The sequence below is a fragment of the Neolamprologus multifasciatus genome, chromosome 14, assembly GCF_963576455.1.
Source record: "Neolamprologus multifasciatus chromosome 14, fNeoMul1.2, whole genome shotgun sequence".
NCBI lineage: Eukaryota > Metazoa > Chordata > Actinopteri > Cichliformes > Cichlidae > Neolamprologus > Neolamprologus multifasciatus.
Window position 1 is genome coordinate 35,548,630 of NC_140452.1, and position 13,932 is coordinate 35,562,561.

At 40.3% G+C, this 13,932-nt stretch overlaps 1 protein-coding gene across 1 annotated transcript; it reads left to right on the forward strand.

The window, feature by feature from the left end:
• The first annotated feature begins 1,115 nt into the window (after positions 1-1,115).
• On the forward strand, positions 1,116-10,038 carry LOC146504524 (uncharacterized). The gene is made up of 5 exons (XM_085131730.1): positions 1,116-1,221; positions 3,586-3,631; positions 7,499-7,577; positions 7,678-7,934; positions 9,708-10,038. Exons 2-5 carry the CDS (start codon positions 3,595-3,597, stop codon positions 9,791-9,793), a joined length of 459 nt encoding a protein of 152 aa, XP_084987856.1. The 5' UTR covers positions 1,116-1,221; positions 3,586-3,594; the 3' UTR covers positions 9,794-10,038.
• The last annotated feature ends 3,894 nt before the right edge of the window (positions 10,039-13,932 follow it).

The following is a 13,932-nucleotide window of genomic DNA, read 5'->3' on the forward strand; positions in this document are numbered from 1 at the left end:
TCATTAATGTTTGGATTATGATACGGGGTATGGCAGTCTCCTCCTTTGATCACACAGTCTGATACATATCATTTACAGGGTTTAATGTGTGATGCACAACATCAACATAAACTGGTTACACTGTACCTGCAGATATGTCTACATCCTTTTGTGTGGATACTTGTGTTATTGTGCATTACATACAGTCCCTGTGTAAGCACCTCTTAAGCTTATTTTATCTTTATTTTTCTTATTCTCTTATCTGAAGAATCTGAACGTAAAAATCTACAAGCTGCCAACGAGAGATGCCCAACTGGGTTTCATCGTTCTGGTAACAGTGACAACAAAGATCTATCTTACCGTATATTATAAACACGTCAGAAATAAAGTCAGCAAATAATGTGTATGAACAATATTTCAATAGTTTCTATTAAGGGCTCTCCATCCAGACACCACAGAGCACAGAAGTGCCTCGCCAGGTCAAAGCTGTTTTTAAACATGAAGGAAGAATATGCAGGTGTTTATTTTTCACATTGTCTTTTGATGAATGTAGACCAGAGTCTGTCCCTTCATCGTGTGTCAAAATGACTTTAACCACCCAACTTTTCCTCAGGGAAATCAAGTGAGACCAAAAAAGACCATAAAAATAAATAAATAAAATGTGCAGCAGTAAATGTAGAGATAATGTTCAACTGTGGTACCATCAACACCTGTGGATGCGCATGTGCTTGCTTAGTGCATGGAGAGCTTTATCTGTCACACACACGACAAACTCACTGAAAGTGTCGTCTGAGTTTCTTTGGTAGATTAAAAAAGTAAATAAAGTGGATGTTATAGGGTGCAAAAGTGGAAATATATATTAGAAAGAAAGTTTAAATAAATCTAGAAATCTAACAGGAATAAATGAATAAACAACTGACTACAAGAAAAATTAGATAAGTGTGGATAGATGAACTTTTTTGGCATTTTATAAATTGCCTGTATTTTATGCATTTTGCTCAAAACCTTTAAGTCTCCATATAAAACACAAGCAAAGAAACTTCTTATTTTTTTAACAAGCAATTTCAATATCAATCCTCTAAATGCGGAGTGGGGGACAATGTGTGCACTGCAGCAGCACTTAAACTCCACCCCAGCCGCTGCTTTCATCAACCTGCCCATTACACGGATGTTTTTCTTTCCCTTTTCATTTCTGCCATCCAACTTTTGCAAATCACTCAAGGCAACCAAGGAAGACCAAGGGTAAGACACACTGCACTTACACTCACATAGATCACCCACTAATCCAGGCAGAGCTGTCCTGTGCGCCTGTTCAGCCGACACGTGTGATCCTGTGCGCATTTCAGCTGTGACCACATCCAGCAAACATTTCTGCCTTGAGTAACGGGTCGGTCTTTTCCTCTTGATTTAAAAATAAATAAATAAAAACTCACAATGAAATTTTGAGACTTCCCCTCGGCTCGACGCATTCCTCTTCTTGAGCGTCACTTGTTCCTTGTTAGAATTTTTTTTGCGCATTTGTGCGGCAGAAAGGCTTCGTGTTATTGTTCTTATACTTCAGCCGAAACTGTTCTTAATGAATCAGACATGACTATGCGCCGCATCCGGAGCAGATTCGCGTTAGTTTCAAAGAGCCAAAGTTGTTCTGTCCTGGCAGCGTTTGCACATTACCATCGCGCTCTTGTGTTTTTGTACAATAAAAATTAAAGTTCGGGAAGGAAATCTGCAGATGTGAGAATCTGCAGATGTGAGAATGTGCAGATTCCCAGTTTTCTCCTCCTGTCAGTTAAACTAAAATCAGCTGGTTGAAGCACAAGTGCGCAGAAAAAAAGCACGTTTGTTTGCGGTTTTCTTTTTATGCTCTTTACGTGTTGCGCAGATACTGAAGACGCTTTGTGACGCAAGTATTGACAAACCCAGCACTGAATGTGGATTTGTGTTCTCCTTGGGTTCTAAGGAGAACACAACATGTTTTTGATCGTACCTGTGTTGAAGTTACTGGGCCCTGTTTTCTCTGCATGCTATGTGATGCTGCAAAGGTTGTATTAATGAGGAGACCCTGAACCCCCAAGCAAACCCATGAAGGTGGCTGTGATAACAGTCCCTCTCCATTCTGTCTCATTAAAATTCTACATTCTAGCCATTTATCTGCACCAACTACACACTGATGTTAGGCGGTGCTCTGCTGACCAAAGCACATTATACAGTATGTCTCAAGCAATTTTTTTAGCTAACATTCAGAGACAGCTTGAGGATCAGTAAGCTGCCCAAGAATGGGCTCAGAGATTGAACCATCAATCTTCCAGTTTAGTGGGGTGGCTGTAGCTCAGGTGGCAGAGCAGGTCAGCCACTAACCAGAAGGTCAGTGGTTTGATCCCATGCTAAATATCCTTGGGAAGATACTAACCCCATGTTGCTCTCCAATGCATCCATCGGAGTGTGAATGTGTATAAATGACTACTTAGCACTTAAAAGCTCAGAGAAAAGTGCTCGTGTGATTGGGTGAATGAATCAGTTGTGTAAAGTGCTTTGAGTGCTCAGACAGAGTGGAAAAGCGCTGTATTTTTTTAGATGACCTGCTTTGAATTCCAAACACTCGTAACGGCATTTAGCACGACCGCATCAGGCACGATTTTTAAAAGTTTTTCTACGTTAAATTCAGCACAAGTTGCAGTAAATTGCTTGGGGAGATTACTTAGGAAATCCCTTTTTTAACATGTGTAGTAAGTTCTAAACGTCAGTTTTACAGCTTGAATTATTCCTTTTTGTTTATTGGCTCTCCTTCATGAAACAACCTTTGGTGCCATTTAAACTTTACCCAGATTATCTGAACATTGTAGTTCTTCACTTGGAGAAAAGCAGAGCATTGCTGCACCACCCCTACGACAATAGCACCATTTGTATATTGTGTTTTATGAATTAGTTACCACCTTCAAATAATGTACCGATTCTGTTTTTGGGCTGTGCCACGTCATATCGTCTGCATAATATCGATATATATTTGTCATATCAGTGGGATGGACTGCCCTTGTGCACAAAGCAACAAAACAAGGCCAGAAATGTCTGAGAGTGAGAGCCACTGCACTGTCACCGTCTTCCACATGTAGTTTTTTGTGATAGTGCTTCTACATCTTCTTCTTCAGCATGTAAGGATAGACTAGAGCACTTGTAGCCATATGCGTCAGTTCTCAGAAGACGTGCAACCACCTTGTCCTCATGTAGAAAGTACAGTAAACCTTAGCTGAGCACGCCTTGTACTTAACCACACTTGATAATGCTGATATTGGGTGTCAAATTAGATGTGGATTAGATGTCACTGGGCTAAAGAAACAAAAGCACATGCATTTATGTTTTCCATGGCAAACATTGGATGGTCATAGTTTAAACCATGTTTGCTGGGTTCACTCTTATTTGATGGTTTTTATATTCCTATAAACTACCAAAGATGTGTTGTGACTGACTGAATTCCTTTCATAATTTAAATTGTAAAAAATAAATGTTTTAAGGTAAAGACTGGATAAAATATCACTGATGTGTTAAAATAATAAATACTTTTTTTCTCAAGGCAACAGCATCACGCTTTCTTTGTTTTCTGTCAAACACTAGATCTGGAAAATGCAAGTCCCAGGGGCTCTTCTCTTCCTCGTCATGGGTAAGCTTACTTCACTGACGTCTGAATATGTTAGACTATTTGAAGGATCTGTTTAGACATATAAAATAATACATAGTACGTGTAAAGGTACTAGTGAATGAATGTCTAGTTGTGATATTGAAGAGGCACTAACAGCAGTCTGTTGCTCCTGTAACAATGTCATCAATCAGCAGAACAGTCCTTAATCATATTTCAGAGACTGGATTATGTCATTGGTAGGAAATGGCTCTGTTCTGTTCTCAGTGCTCATGTTGCTGTTGCTTTGTAAGTGACTGCAGAGCATTTCTATAAAAATTGGAAGTTTGTTTTATTTCCACACCTCTGACTTTGGTGTATGTGTGTGGTGTACCCTAGCAAAGCTCTCCACAGACATTAAATAAACTGGTTTGTTGCCAAATGACAATAAAAAGAATCACATTGCTTCAGTTTTAATGTAATTTGAAAAAAATTTCACATATTTTAACTCTTGGGCTCAACAACCCATAAGAACCATTATTAGCTGAAAACATTGTCTCCAGTCATAAGGGGCGATCGTGGTTCAGGGGTTGGGAAGCTCATCTTGTAACGGGAACATTGCCAGTTGATCCCCAGCTCTGTCTGTCAATTTGATATAAATGCAATCCATCATTATAACATTGAAGCAGACAACAGCCAATTCCAGGTGTCACGGCCGCCGTCCTGCAGGTTTTAGATGTGTCAGCTGATTTAAACGCCTAAATGACCTCCTCAACATGTCCTGCAGTTCTCCAGAGGCCTGGTAATGAACTAATCATGTGATTCAGGTGTGTTGACCCAGGCTGAGATCTAAAACCTGCAGCACACCGGCCCATAGATATTCAGCAACAGATTTGCTGTAGTGTTCGAAGTCATTTTGCTAATCATAAGAATATGCAGCATTATTTAGAAGCAGGTTTTTGCTAACTAGCAGTTTGTAAGGAGGCCCACAAGAAAATCTGAATATTTAATCAGAAATAAAATCAGTGTGAAAGCCGGTGTTAGAAAACACTGGATGTGATTTTCAGCCCTGTGTCCTATCACAGATGACAAGGAAAAGACGTAATTTAAACGTCATATTGTGCTGGATAAATATTTTAAACTTTTTATCTTAAGTAAAAGTAATAATCTTACTGAAGTAGCTTCATATTCATACATTTGCTCACCAGACACTTCACGTTAATTACACCTTGCTAGTACTACAGGCAACAGGTCGAGCTAGTGCTCATGGTGAAATAGAATAGAATAGAATAGAATAGAATAGAATGGCTCTTTATTGTCACTGTTACAAGAAAGGCAGTTTGTGTATTTCACACACATGGAAAGATGCCAATAGCTTATGTATTTACAAAATAACAGACAAATTTACATTTACACAAGAAAGATATGTACAAGTTATATATACACCTGCAAACATACGGATACACTCATACATACACGCATATATATATATATATATATATATATATATATATATATATATATATATATATAGGGAAGGTATTTTATGATCAGTGCACTGATAATTTGTTTAGGGACGATTAAAACAACACCAATGTGTGCTTTACAAGTACAATCCGGAGAAATGTTACAAGGCAAGTGTTAAAGGTTAATCATTGGATAAATTTGAAAGGTCGTAATAAAAGTCATCCTATTAGAAAAATGTTAGAAAATTGTTGGGAAAGAGGAAAGGATAAAAAAGTAGTTTTGGGTGGTTGGTGATAATGAAGCTAGAGCATTTAAAGAATTCAGTCAGACAGTACAGAAGGCAAATCATTGTTGGATATAAAGAAGAGAAAAATTACAACAGATATTTGTCAAGAATGTTAGAATAGAAATGTGGGGAAACCTGCAGTCAGTTGGATGAGTGACGAAACGTTTCTTCCACTGAAAACGTCCAGATGAGGTGGCTGTAGCTCAGGTGGCAGAGCAGGTCAGCCACTAACCAGAAGGTCGGTGGTTTGATCCCAGGCTGCCTCCTGGCTGCATGCCCTATATCCTTGGGCAAGATACTAACCCCATGTTTGCCTACTGGTGGTGGTCAGAGGGCCCGGTGGCACCAGTGTCCGGCAGCCTCGCCTCTGTCAGTGCGCCCCAGGGCAGCTGTGGCTACAATGTAGCTGCCATCACCAGTGTGTGAATGTGTGTGTGAATGGGTGGATGACTGGATGTAGTGTGAAGCGCTTTGGGGTCCTTAGGGACTAGAAAAGCGCTATACAAATGCAGGCCATTTACCATGAACAGAATCAACTGTTTGGGATTTACCTGGATGACTGAGGATTATCTACAGACATCAGATTGTAACGAGGCACAGATCTAAGGTTACAGAACAATGTCTAGAGCCTTGAAGGTTTCAGCGAGCACAGTTTGGAGCCACCAGGACTCACTAGAGCTGCATGGCTAACAGGAGGGACCAGGGTAGAAGGGTCTTACCCAGGGAGGTGACCACGAATCTAATGGTCACTCTCACAGAGCTCCATTGTTACTCTGACAAGAGAGGTGAACATTCCCGAAGGACGTCTATCTCTCTTCTTTGGAAGCAGAAACTGGGAGAGGCTGGAGGGAAAGATGTACACAGCAATGGACGGAGACGATAACCTGCTCCAGAACGCTCTGCACCTCAGGCTCAGACAAAGTTTTATCTTCCGACTGAACAGTTTTTGGAGTAAGGCTGTAACCTGACAAAATGTGGAGCAAATGAAGTGCTGTGAATACTTTCTGGATGCACTGTAGACTGTGGAGTTTAAATGATTCTCAGCTGGTACTAAGGGACCCAAAGTGTGTGCAAAGATCAACCCATCCCTACACTATTACACCATGAACACCAGCCTGAACTGTTAATGTAATGATACATGATACATGTGGTTTACACTGAGTTCTGAGCCTACCACCCAGATCCCACAGAAGAAATCGAGACTGCGTATTGTTTGCGTAACAATGCAGTTCAACGCCCACTCACATCTTGCATCTCAATAGGTCCCGTGATAGATTAAGGCAAGGTCTCACGATGGTTTCACCCGAAACTCTGCTGATAAGGACCCATATCCCTTTTCACACCTTGGCTCATGTGATGAGACACAACTCCCAGCAGGGCTTAAGTACCTGGGACTCTCCACCATCCAGTGTTAGAACTGCAGAACCTCTTCGAATGAGAGGCGACACATCTTCAGGAAACTTAAAGAAGTCCAGTTTCTTTCCAAGCTTCTTAGACTACCATGACCTTGATAACTGAGACCCTTCAGACTTCTGTCTGTAAAGCAAAACTGTCACGTCCAATTTCCGTCTGTGTTAATGTGAGAGCTGTAGTGATTATGGATGCATTTATTCATTTTCTCACGTAAGAGATTGTCAGGTTTGCTGGTAGCTTTCAGTCTATGAACAAGAGCAGCTTGAACCCTCTATAAGAATGGAAACTATTGAAAATAAAGTCCCTGAACAGCTGAAGGTCCTGCTTTTTTTCAAAAATCAAAGTGAGATTTTTTTGAACACTGAGGCAGGACTGGGCAGGACTGGGCAGCTCCAGGCCTCGAGGGCCGGTGTCCTGCAGGTTTTAGATCTCAATCTGGGTCAACACACCTGAATCACATGATGAGTTCATTACCAGCCTCTGGAGAACTTCAGGACATGTTGAGGAGGTCATTTAGCCGTTTAAATCAGCTGTGTTGGATCAAGGACACATCTAAAACCTGCAGGACAGCGGCCCTGAGGCCTGGAGTTGCCCACCCCTGCACTAAAGTGTGTGAGCTGATAGTTCATCAGCACTAAAGTTCTAACGTTTAGTTCGGGGGAACTATTAGAGCTGGAGTTTTGTATATACATCTGAAGAACGTCTTGACTGTGTATGACATGATGTATCCAAACATCTGATTACAGGCTCTATCTCTGCTAAAAAGGTGGGAGATTTTGGTGTGTTTACTGCTTGCATCGACACAAAGGAAAATAACAGTCTCAGGTTCGAGCCTTTAATGCCACTATCACATCCAATGCATATGCTGTACTGACATGAAATGGAGTGTGCCTTATATTAACCATACCATTTGATCTTTTCAAAGACTGCAGTGCTACTATCAAGACTGTTCACAGCCTCCCTATAAGTCCTTCAGCTGTGAGTTCAAGACATCGAATGGAAATATACTGGCTACAATGAAAAACACGATGTGCAAGAATTACACTGTCCCATTAACAGAACACAATCCTGGCGAGTTGCAAGAGACTGGTAATGTGACAAACTTCACATGCACACTGAAAAGAAACACGAGGACTGAAATCAAGAATATCACCATAGACTACAAGACACAAAAAGAAAAACGTAAGTATTCATTACACAGCAGCCTAACTCTGTCCCTAGATTTCTTAGCCAGATGTTCTTGTCCCGGTGTGCCAGCATTTTATTCACCAGATAACCCAGAATGGGTTCCATGGTTAGAGAAATATAATGTTTTTGAAAAGAAGATCAACTAATCAATAATCCTTCCTTTAAAGATGCAACACAGTTGTAAAAAGCCTAGTTGGAACTACCACAAAGGTCATTTTGAGCACCTTGGGAGGTGTTGAATGCCTGTTTATAGACAGACATTGTCCACTTTAGGATTGCATGTGTGCAAAATTTCACAAGCACCTTTAAAGCGATGAGCAAATTTCACAGGTGGGCAGAGACAGAGACTCATAGCAAGGATTTAGTTCAGCAGGTGATCGTTTAAAGGTCAGTGGCCCAGCCAGTCTTAAATCTTCACTGTAATCAAAATACAAGAGAAAGTGATTTCCTGTTGGCTATAAACTGCTAATACTACCCAGTCATATGCAAAGTGTTAACAAATTGTTTTTCATCCATTGTGGTTTTTTGTTTTTGTTGATTTGTTTATTTCCATTTTAAAAACTTACAATAGCTAAAACTGGAAAATCAATATTTTGTGCCAGTATTGAGCCCCAGCTGTGCTTGTCAGTGTGATAATTTTGTTTAGTTAACACAGATATCAAAGTTGATGCTTGCTTGATGCGTCCTAGTATTTAAAATGGATTTATCAATAATTATTATGTAAAGTTTTTTGAAAAGTGCTCTAATGCATCCAAAGCATTTTGAATATGTTCCAGGCTTTAGGGGACGATGGTTAGCATCAATTGACAATTTCCTGGCAAACCAGCGTCCAGTTTGGATTCAGGAGACAGACACTATCTCTACTTTTAACATTCAAACTTTCCTTTTTGCTAAAGCATATAGTTAGGGCTGGACCAGGTGACCCTGAATCCTCCCTTAGTTATGCTGCAATAGACGTAGGCTGCTGGGGGATTCCCATGATGCACTGGGTGTTTCTTCTTCACTCACTATGTGTTAACAGACCTCTCTGCTGAATCGTACTTGTTATTAATCTCTATCTCTCTTCCACAGCATGTCTTTATCCTGTCTTCCTTCTTAAATGGCTCCGCCCCTCCAGGTTTCTTCCTGTTAAAAGGGAGTTTTTCCTTCCCACTGTCACCAAAGTGCTGCTCATAGGGGGTCATATGATTGTTGGGTTTTTCTCTGTATGTGTTATTGTAGGGTCGACCTTACAGTATAAAGCTCCTTGAGGCGACTGTTGTTGCGATTTGGCGCCGTGTAAATAAAATAAAATTGAATTGAAAAATAGCACACTCGATAATTAATCAGATATCAAAGAAAATAACTGCCAGGTTTAACAATTCTGAATAACTAGTGCTTGCAATGTTACTGATTTATTCATTTTAATACATCTTTACAGTAGAATAGATCTGCAGGTGAGAGACAGAATTTGTGGTTAGAATAATCTAAAATAAATGAGCTCGTGTCTTTTTCTAATCACGTTTCCTCGATCCTAAAGCTTGCCAGATACAACACTGAAATGAATATGTGTTGTCCACTCATGCATGGTGTGGAGCGCCGCAGTTGAATCCATGCAACTTGATGTGTCAAGAGAACAGATCAAAGAAGTTAAAAGAACTCGAGCTCAATAAAAGTGCAGTTCATTCATTCAAAGTCCAGCAGGAAGTGTTAACTGTGTAGCAGCAGCATCACTGTCAGGCTCCATCAAACAGGATGAGACAAGCTGTGCTCTTCTTATCCTTACAGAACGAATCCCAAAGTGCTGCGCTGCAAGCCCAACCTCCCTGTGGCCTGTGCTGCTCCTCGCTCTGTGGAGAGTCGTTGACTCCTGATGAAGGAAGCATGAAGGTCTCTGAGCGCTTTGACTAACACAGATGTTCCATTTAACCATTTTAAAATTCAACAAACTTTCTTAAATACATTTCTATGCAGGCTTCCATTACTTGCCTGATCCCCAGTACATGCAATAATGCAGCATGTTAACATATAAACTGAATTCCAACTATGCTATATGATAATATGACATATTAAAGACTTGTGAATTAAAAGCATTAACTCACTTCTGTTGTATCATTATTGCTTTTTTTAGCACGTTTGGCCGTCATTGAAACCAGCTCCTGCTGCACATCGCAACACAGTATTCAACCTTAGTTTTCCAGCGTTAAGAGTTTGTGGAAAAGCATAGATGTGAGGATAGGGAAGCTCAGCGTCATAAAGATCTGATAGCAAGGAAAATGAGTTCACTGAGTGGGCGGAGCTGTATTTTTGTCCTTCTGTGAGCTCCAAAAATATTGGGACACTGTGTAAAATGGAAATAAAAACAATGCAACGATCAGCAAACCTTAGAAACCCATATTTTATTTACAGTACAGCATAAAATATACACCAGATGTTTAAACTGAGACATCATACTACATCAGGAAAATTGCATATTTTAAATTTGATGCCAGCAATACGTCATAAATAAACTTCCAGAAGTCTCTTATGGACTGTTGTTAAAAGACGAGAGGCTAATTGCTGCACTGAATATAATATGTGGGATTCTGTTTTATTACACAGTGTTCCAGCTTTCACTGTGGGTCATGATATTCACTGTTGTCTGAGCTTCTTGCAACCTTTCATGAAAGCACTGAGGCTAATTCTTACCTTTGTGTAGAAACTCACATGTTTGATTTTGCTTGGTAAATTCCTCTGAGCCAGATTGTTGATTGTTAGTAGGTAATTACTAGGGCTGGGTATCGTCACTGATTTCTAGAATCGATTCAATTCCGATTCACAAGGTCCAGAATCGATTCGATCCACGATTCGATTTAATTCGATTCGATTCACTTCGATTTGAATATGGAAAATTTTGACAGTCAGAAATATTATAATTCAGATTAGTACATTTACATATTTTTGTATCTATAAAAAGGAAGCTGACACACGCAAGACTTTAAAGTCTTGCGTGTGTCAGCTTCCTTTTGTGGTGTGAGCCACAGCAGATGCCTTTGTGTCAAAGTAGCTGAAGATAAAACACAGAAACACATGAAGGTGATTTTTCCTGGCCTGGGATTTTATAAAAATATTCTGCAGTATATCAAAAACGAAAGAAAACCATTAATCAACATATGAACATTACCTCTGAAGTTACAGCGGTTTTATTAGAGACACGGCTAAGCATTTTGCATTTTGCATAATTTTAAAAAGTTTAAATTTGTTCAGCATTGAACAGCAGAAATTAGGTTTTCTTTTCGGAAGTATATAAAACGGAAAGAAAAAAAAAGTCGGCCGATAGCGCTGTAAACAAAGGTAGACTTGTGCGTAACAAGCAAGCAAATAATGCAGAAAACCATACAGAGAGAGAGGGGGGGGGGAGAGAGAGAGAGAGAGAGAGAGAGAGAGAGAGAGCTGTGCATCATGGTAGAAGCAAAACAGTAAAAGTCAGAGTGAATACATGACTTTGTTTATGTGAAGTGTAGTTTGGATCTTCTTTTGCTGCTGGTTCGGTCAATATTGTTTGGAGAGACATCAAACTAACAGCTTTACAATCAGCGCATAAAGGGCGTGAACACAAAGCGCGGACCCGCCGACAGATCAGAATCAGCGGGCTGTCGGCTTTCAGCCCCGACTGTGAGAAATTCGACATCTGATTCTGATCCGCGGGCTGCGCTGTGTGTTTAAGTCTTTGTGCAGAATCCGTGTTCCTGCTCTCATTTACTGTTTTAGCTGTTTGGTGGTTGTTGAAATTTTGTGAGATTTCACCTGAGATTCTGGCATTTCGGGCAAAATAAATTTATATTAAAAAATCGATTCAGGATTTTAATGAATCGATTTTACGTAATCCAAGCCAGAATCGATTTTAATCGATAAATCGATTATAAAAACCCACCCCTAGTAATTACTCTTAGCCTTTGCCTTTACAGCATGACTGCCATGCAGAAGTGTTTCTCTGTGTAACCCTGAATTGACTTAATAAATCTAGAAAAGAAAGGCATGTTCTGCAAAACTACTGGATTGTGGCTGTAGATTTAAGTATGTCCTGTGGAAGGCAGGATGGGATCTGCTGGTTCTGTCACACAGTCAAAATGATCCAGCTCTTGCTCTCCAGCTTCACAGGTGTAGTGATGTAAAGCGCTATACAAATACAGGCCATTTACCATGTCTGTGGTCAACAGAGTTGTGAGCTTTCTTGTGTTTGTCTGTGTTCGAGCAGGAGACAAGACGCTACCCAAGGTCAGTGCTCATACTTATCTGAAACCTGTGTGGAGCAGCGCGGCTTCTGCTTTGATTTTAGCATAAATGCACATTTTATATCGCAGGACAAACAGGAACTACATAAAACATGGGCCTTGTTTCATCTGCAGTGACCTAAGCTGACTGCCATGAGTAGATTTATTACATATCAACAAAATCTGTGGAAAATTGATCAGATGTCTTTAAAAGAAAAAAAAAGTCGTGTTGTAATATCATAATTTGACCACTAGATGGTGACAATAACCACGTGAAGTATCAAGGTCTGTGAGACGTGGACGTTACGTTTTTTTTATATTATTATTATTTGAAGCCAACGGGAGAAAACGTTTTTATTTGTGTAGGTTTATTTTCATCAAAAGAGCAAGTATCCTGTTTACTAACCGCTCCATCTACAAAAAGGCTTTTGGAGGGTTAGGGATGTAACAGTGACGTGTCCGGTGCTTCTTTCCTTTATTTCTTTCGCCAGTCCTCGAGACCTCGAGTTTAGATGCATCCTTGTTCCAACACACCTGAACCAAATGAATAGCTGGTTACGAGGCCTTTGATGGCATGCTGAAGATGTGATTCAGCTGTGTGGGAGTAGGGATGCGTCTGAAAGCTGCAGGCAGTAGCGGTTTTTGATACGGGCGACACGGGCGGTTGCCCAGGGCGGCATCTTGGTGGGGGGCGGCATCACGGGCATCGCCGAATAAATAAATAAAAATTGTTCGCACTCATGCTGCCCCGACGTCAGCCAGCGCATATTGGGAATGGTACAGGCACCGATCGGTTTTCTATCGCCCATTTGCTGGGAGTAAGGGCGCCCTCCGTTTGCGAGGTGACCTGCTGCTTGTGACACAGAGAGGAGAGGGCGGCGGGGGATTCTCTGGCTGGCTGGAGCAGCATCTAATAACTCGCAAAATAAAACAAAATAAAAACAAAACAACAAACACGAAAACAGCAGACATCATGATACAGACTTATAATTTGCACCGATGTTTTTTTTTAAATTCTATACACGAAAAGTGAGCGCGAGCCCTCGGTGCGCCTGCTCGCTGCTGAAGTCAAAGTAAACTTTATTGTCATCTCTGCTACATACAGTCCAGTTTATAGAGAGACGAGACGACGAGGCTCCAGTTACAGCAGTGCAAGTAAACAAACAATAAATATAAGAAGAGTAAGAAAATAAATATACACTTTAGGACTCGGGGTAAAGGGATCAATAATATTTTAAAATTTATAATTTATAGTTTGATGATTTAAAGTCTCACACACAACCCGTCGAAAGGGGAGGGGGCCGGCTGCTTCCAAATAGAGCACATTTCATTCATAATGTTGTAAATTATGTATTCATGATTTGAATCCTGGGTTGTGTGAAATCTCAGAAATAAACCTTAGACAAAGTGAATCTGTGAACTAAGGTGTAGGTGTGTTAGATCATGTTGTGCTGATCCTCGGGTTGAGGGATTTGTGTTCATACTGGAGTGCAAAATTAAAACCAATGTAAGATGGACAAGAAAAGTTCAAAGCCATCAGGTGCTCAGTTTAGAAAAAAGAGAAAAGAAGAGGAAGAGAAACGAGCAAAAGATGCAGGTAAGCAGATGTGTGATTGGATAATAGCAGGTCATCCTGAACCAATCAGAGTCAGAATACTTTATTAATCCCTAAGGAAATGATGTGGGTTACAGTTGCTCCAAGAAGAAATGGTAAAAACAGTAACAGTAACAGACTAAACTCCAAACAATACATTATGTTA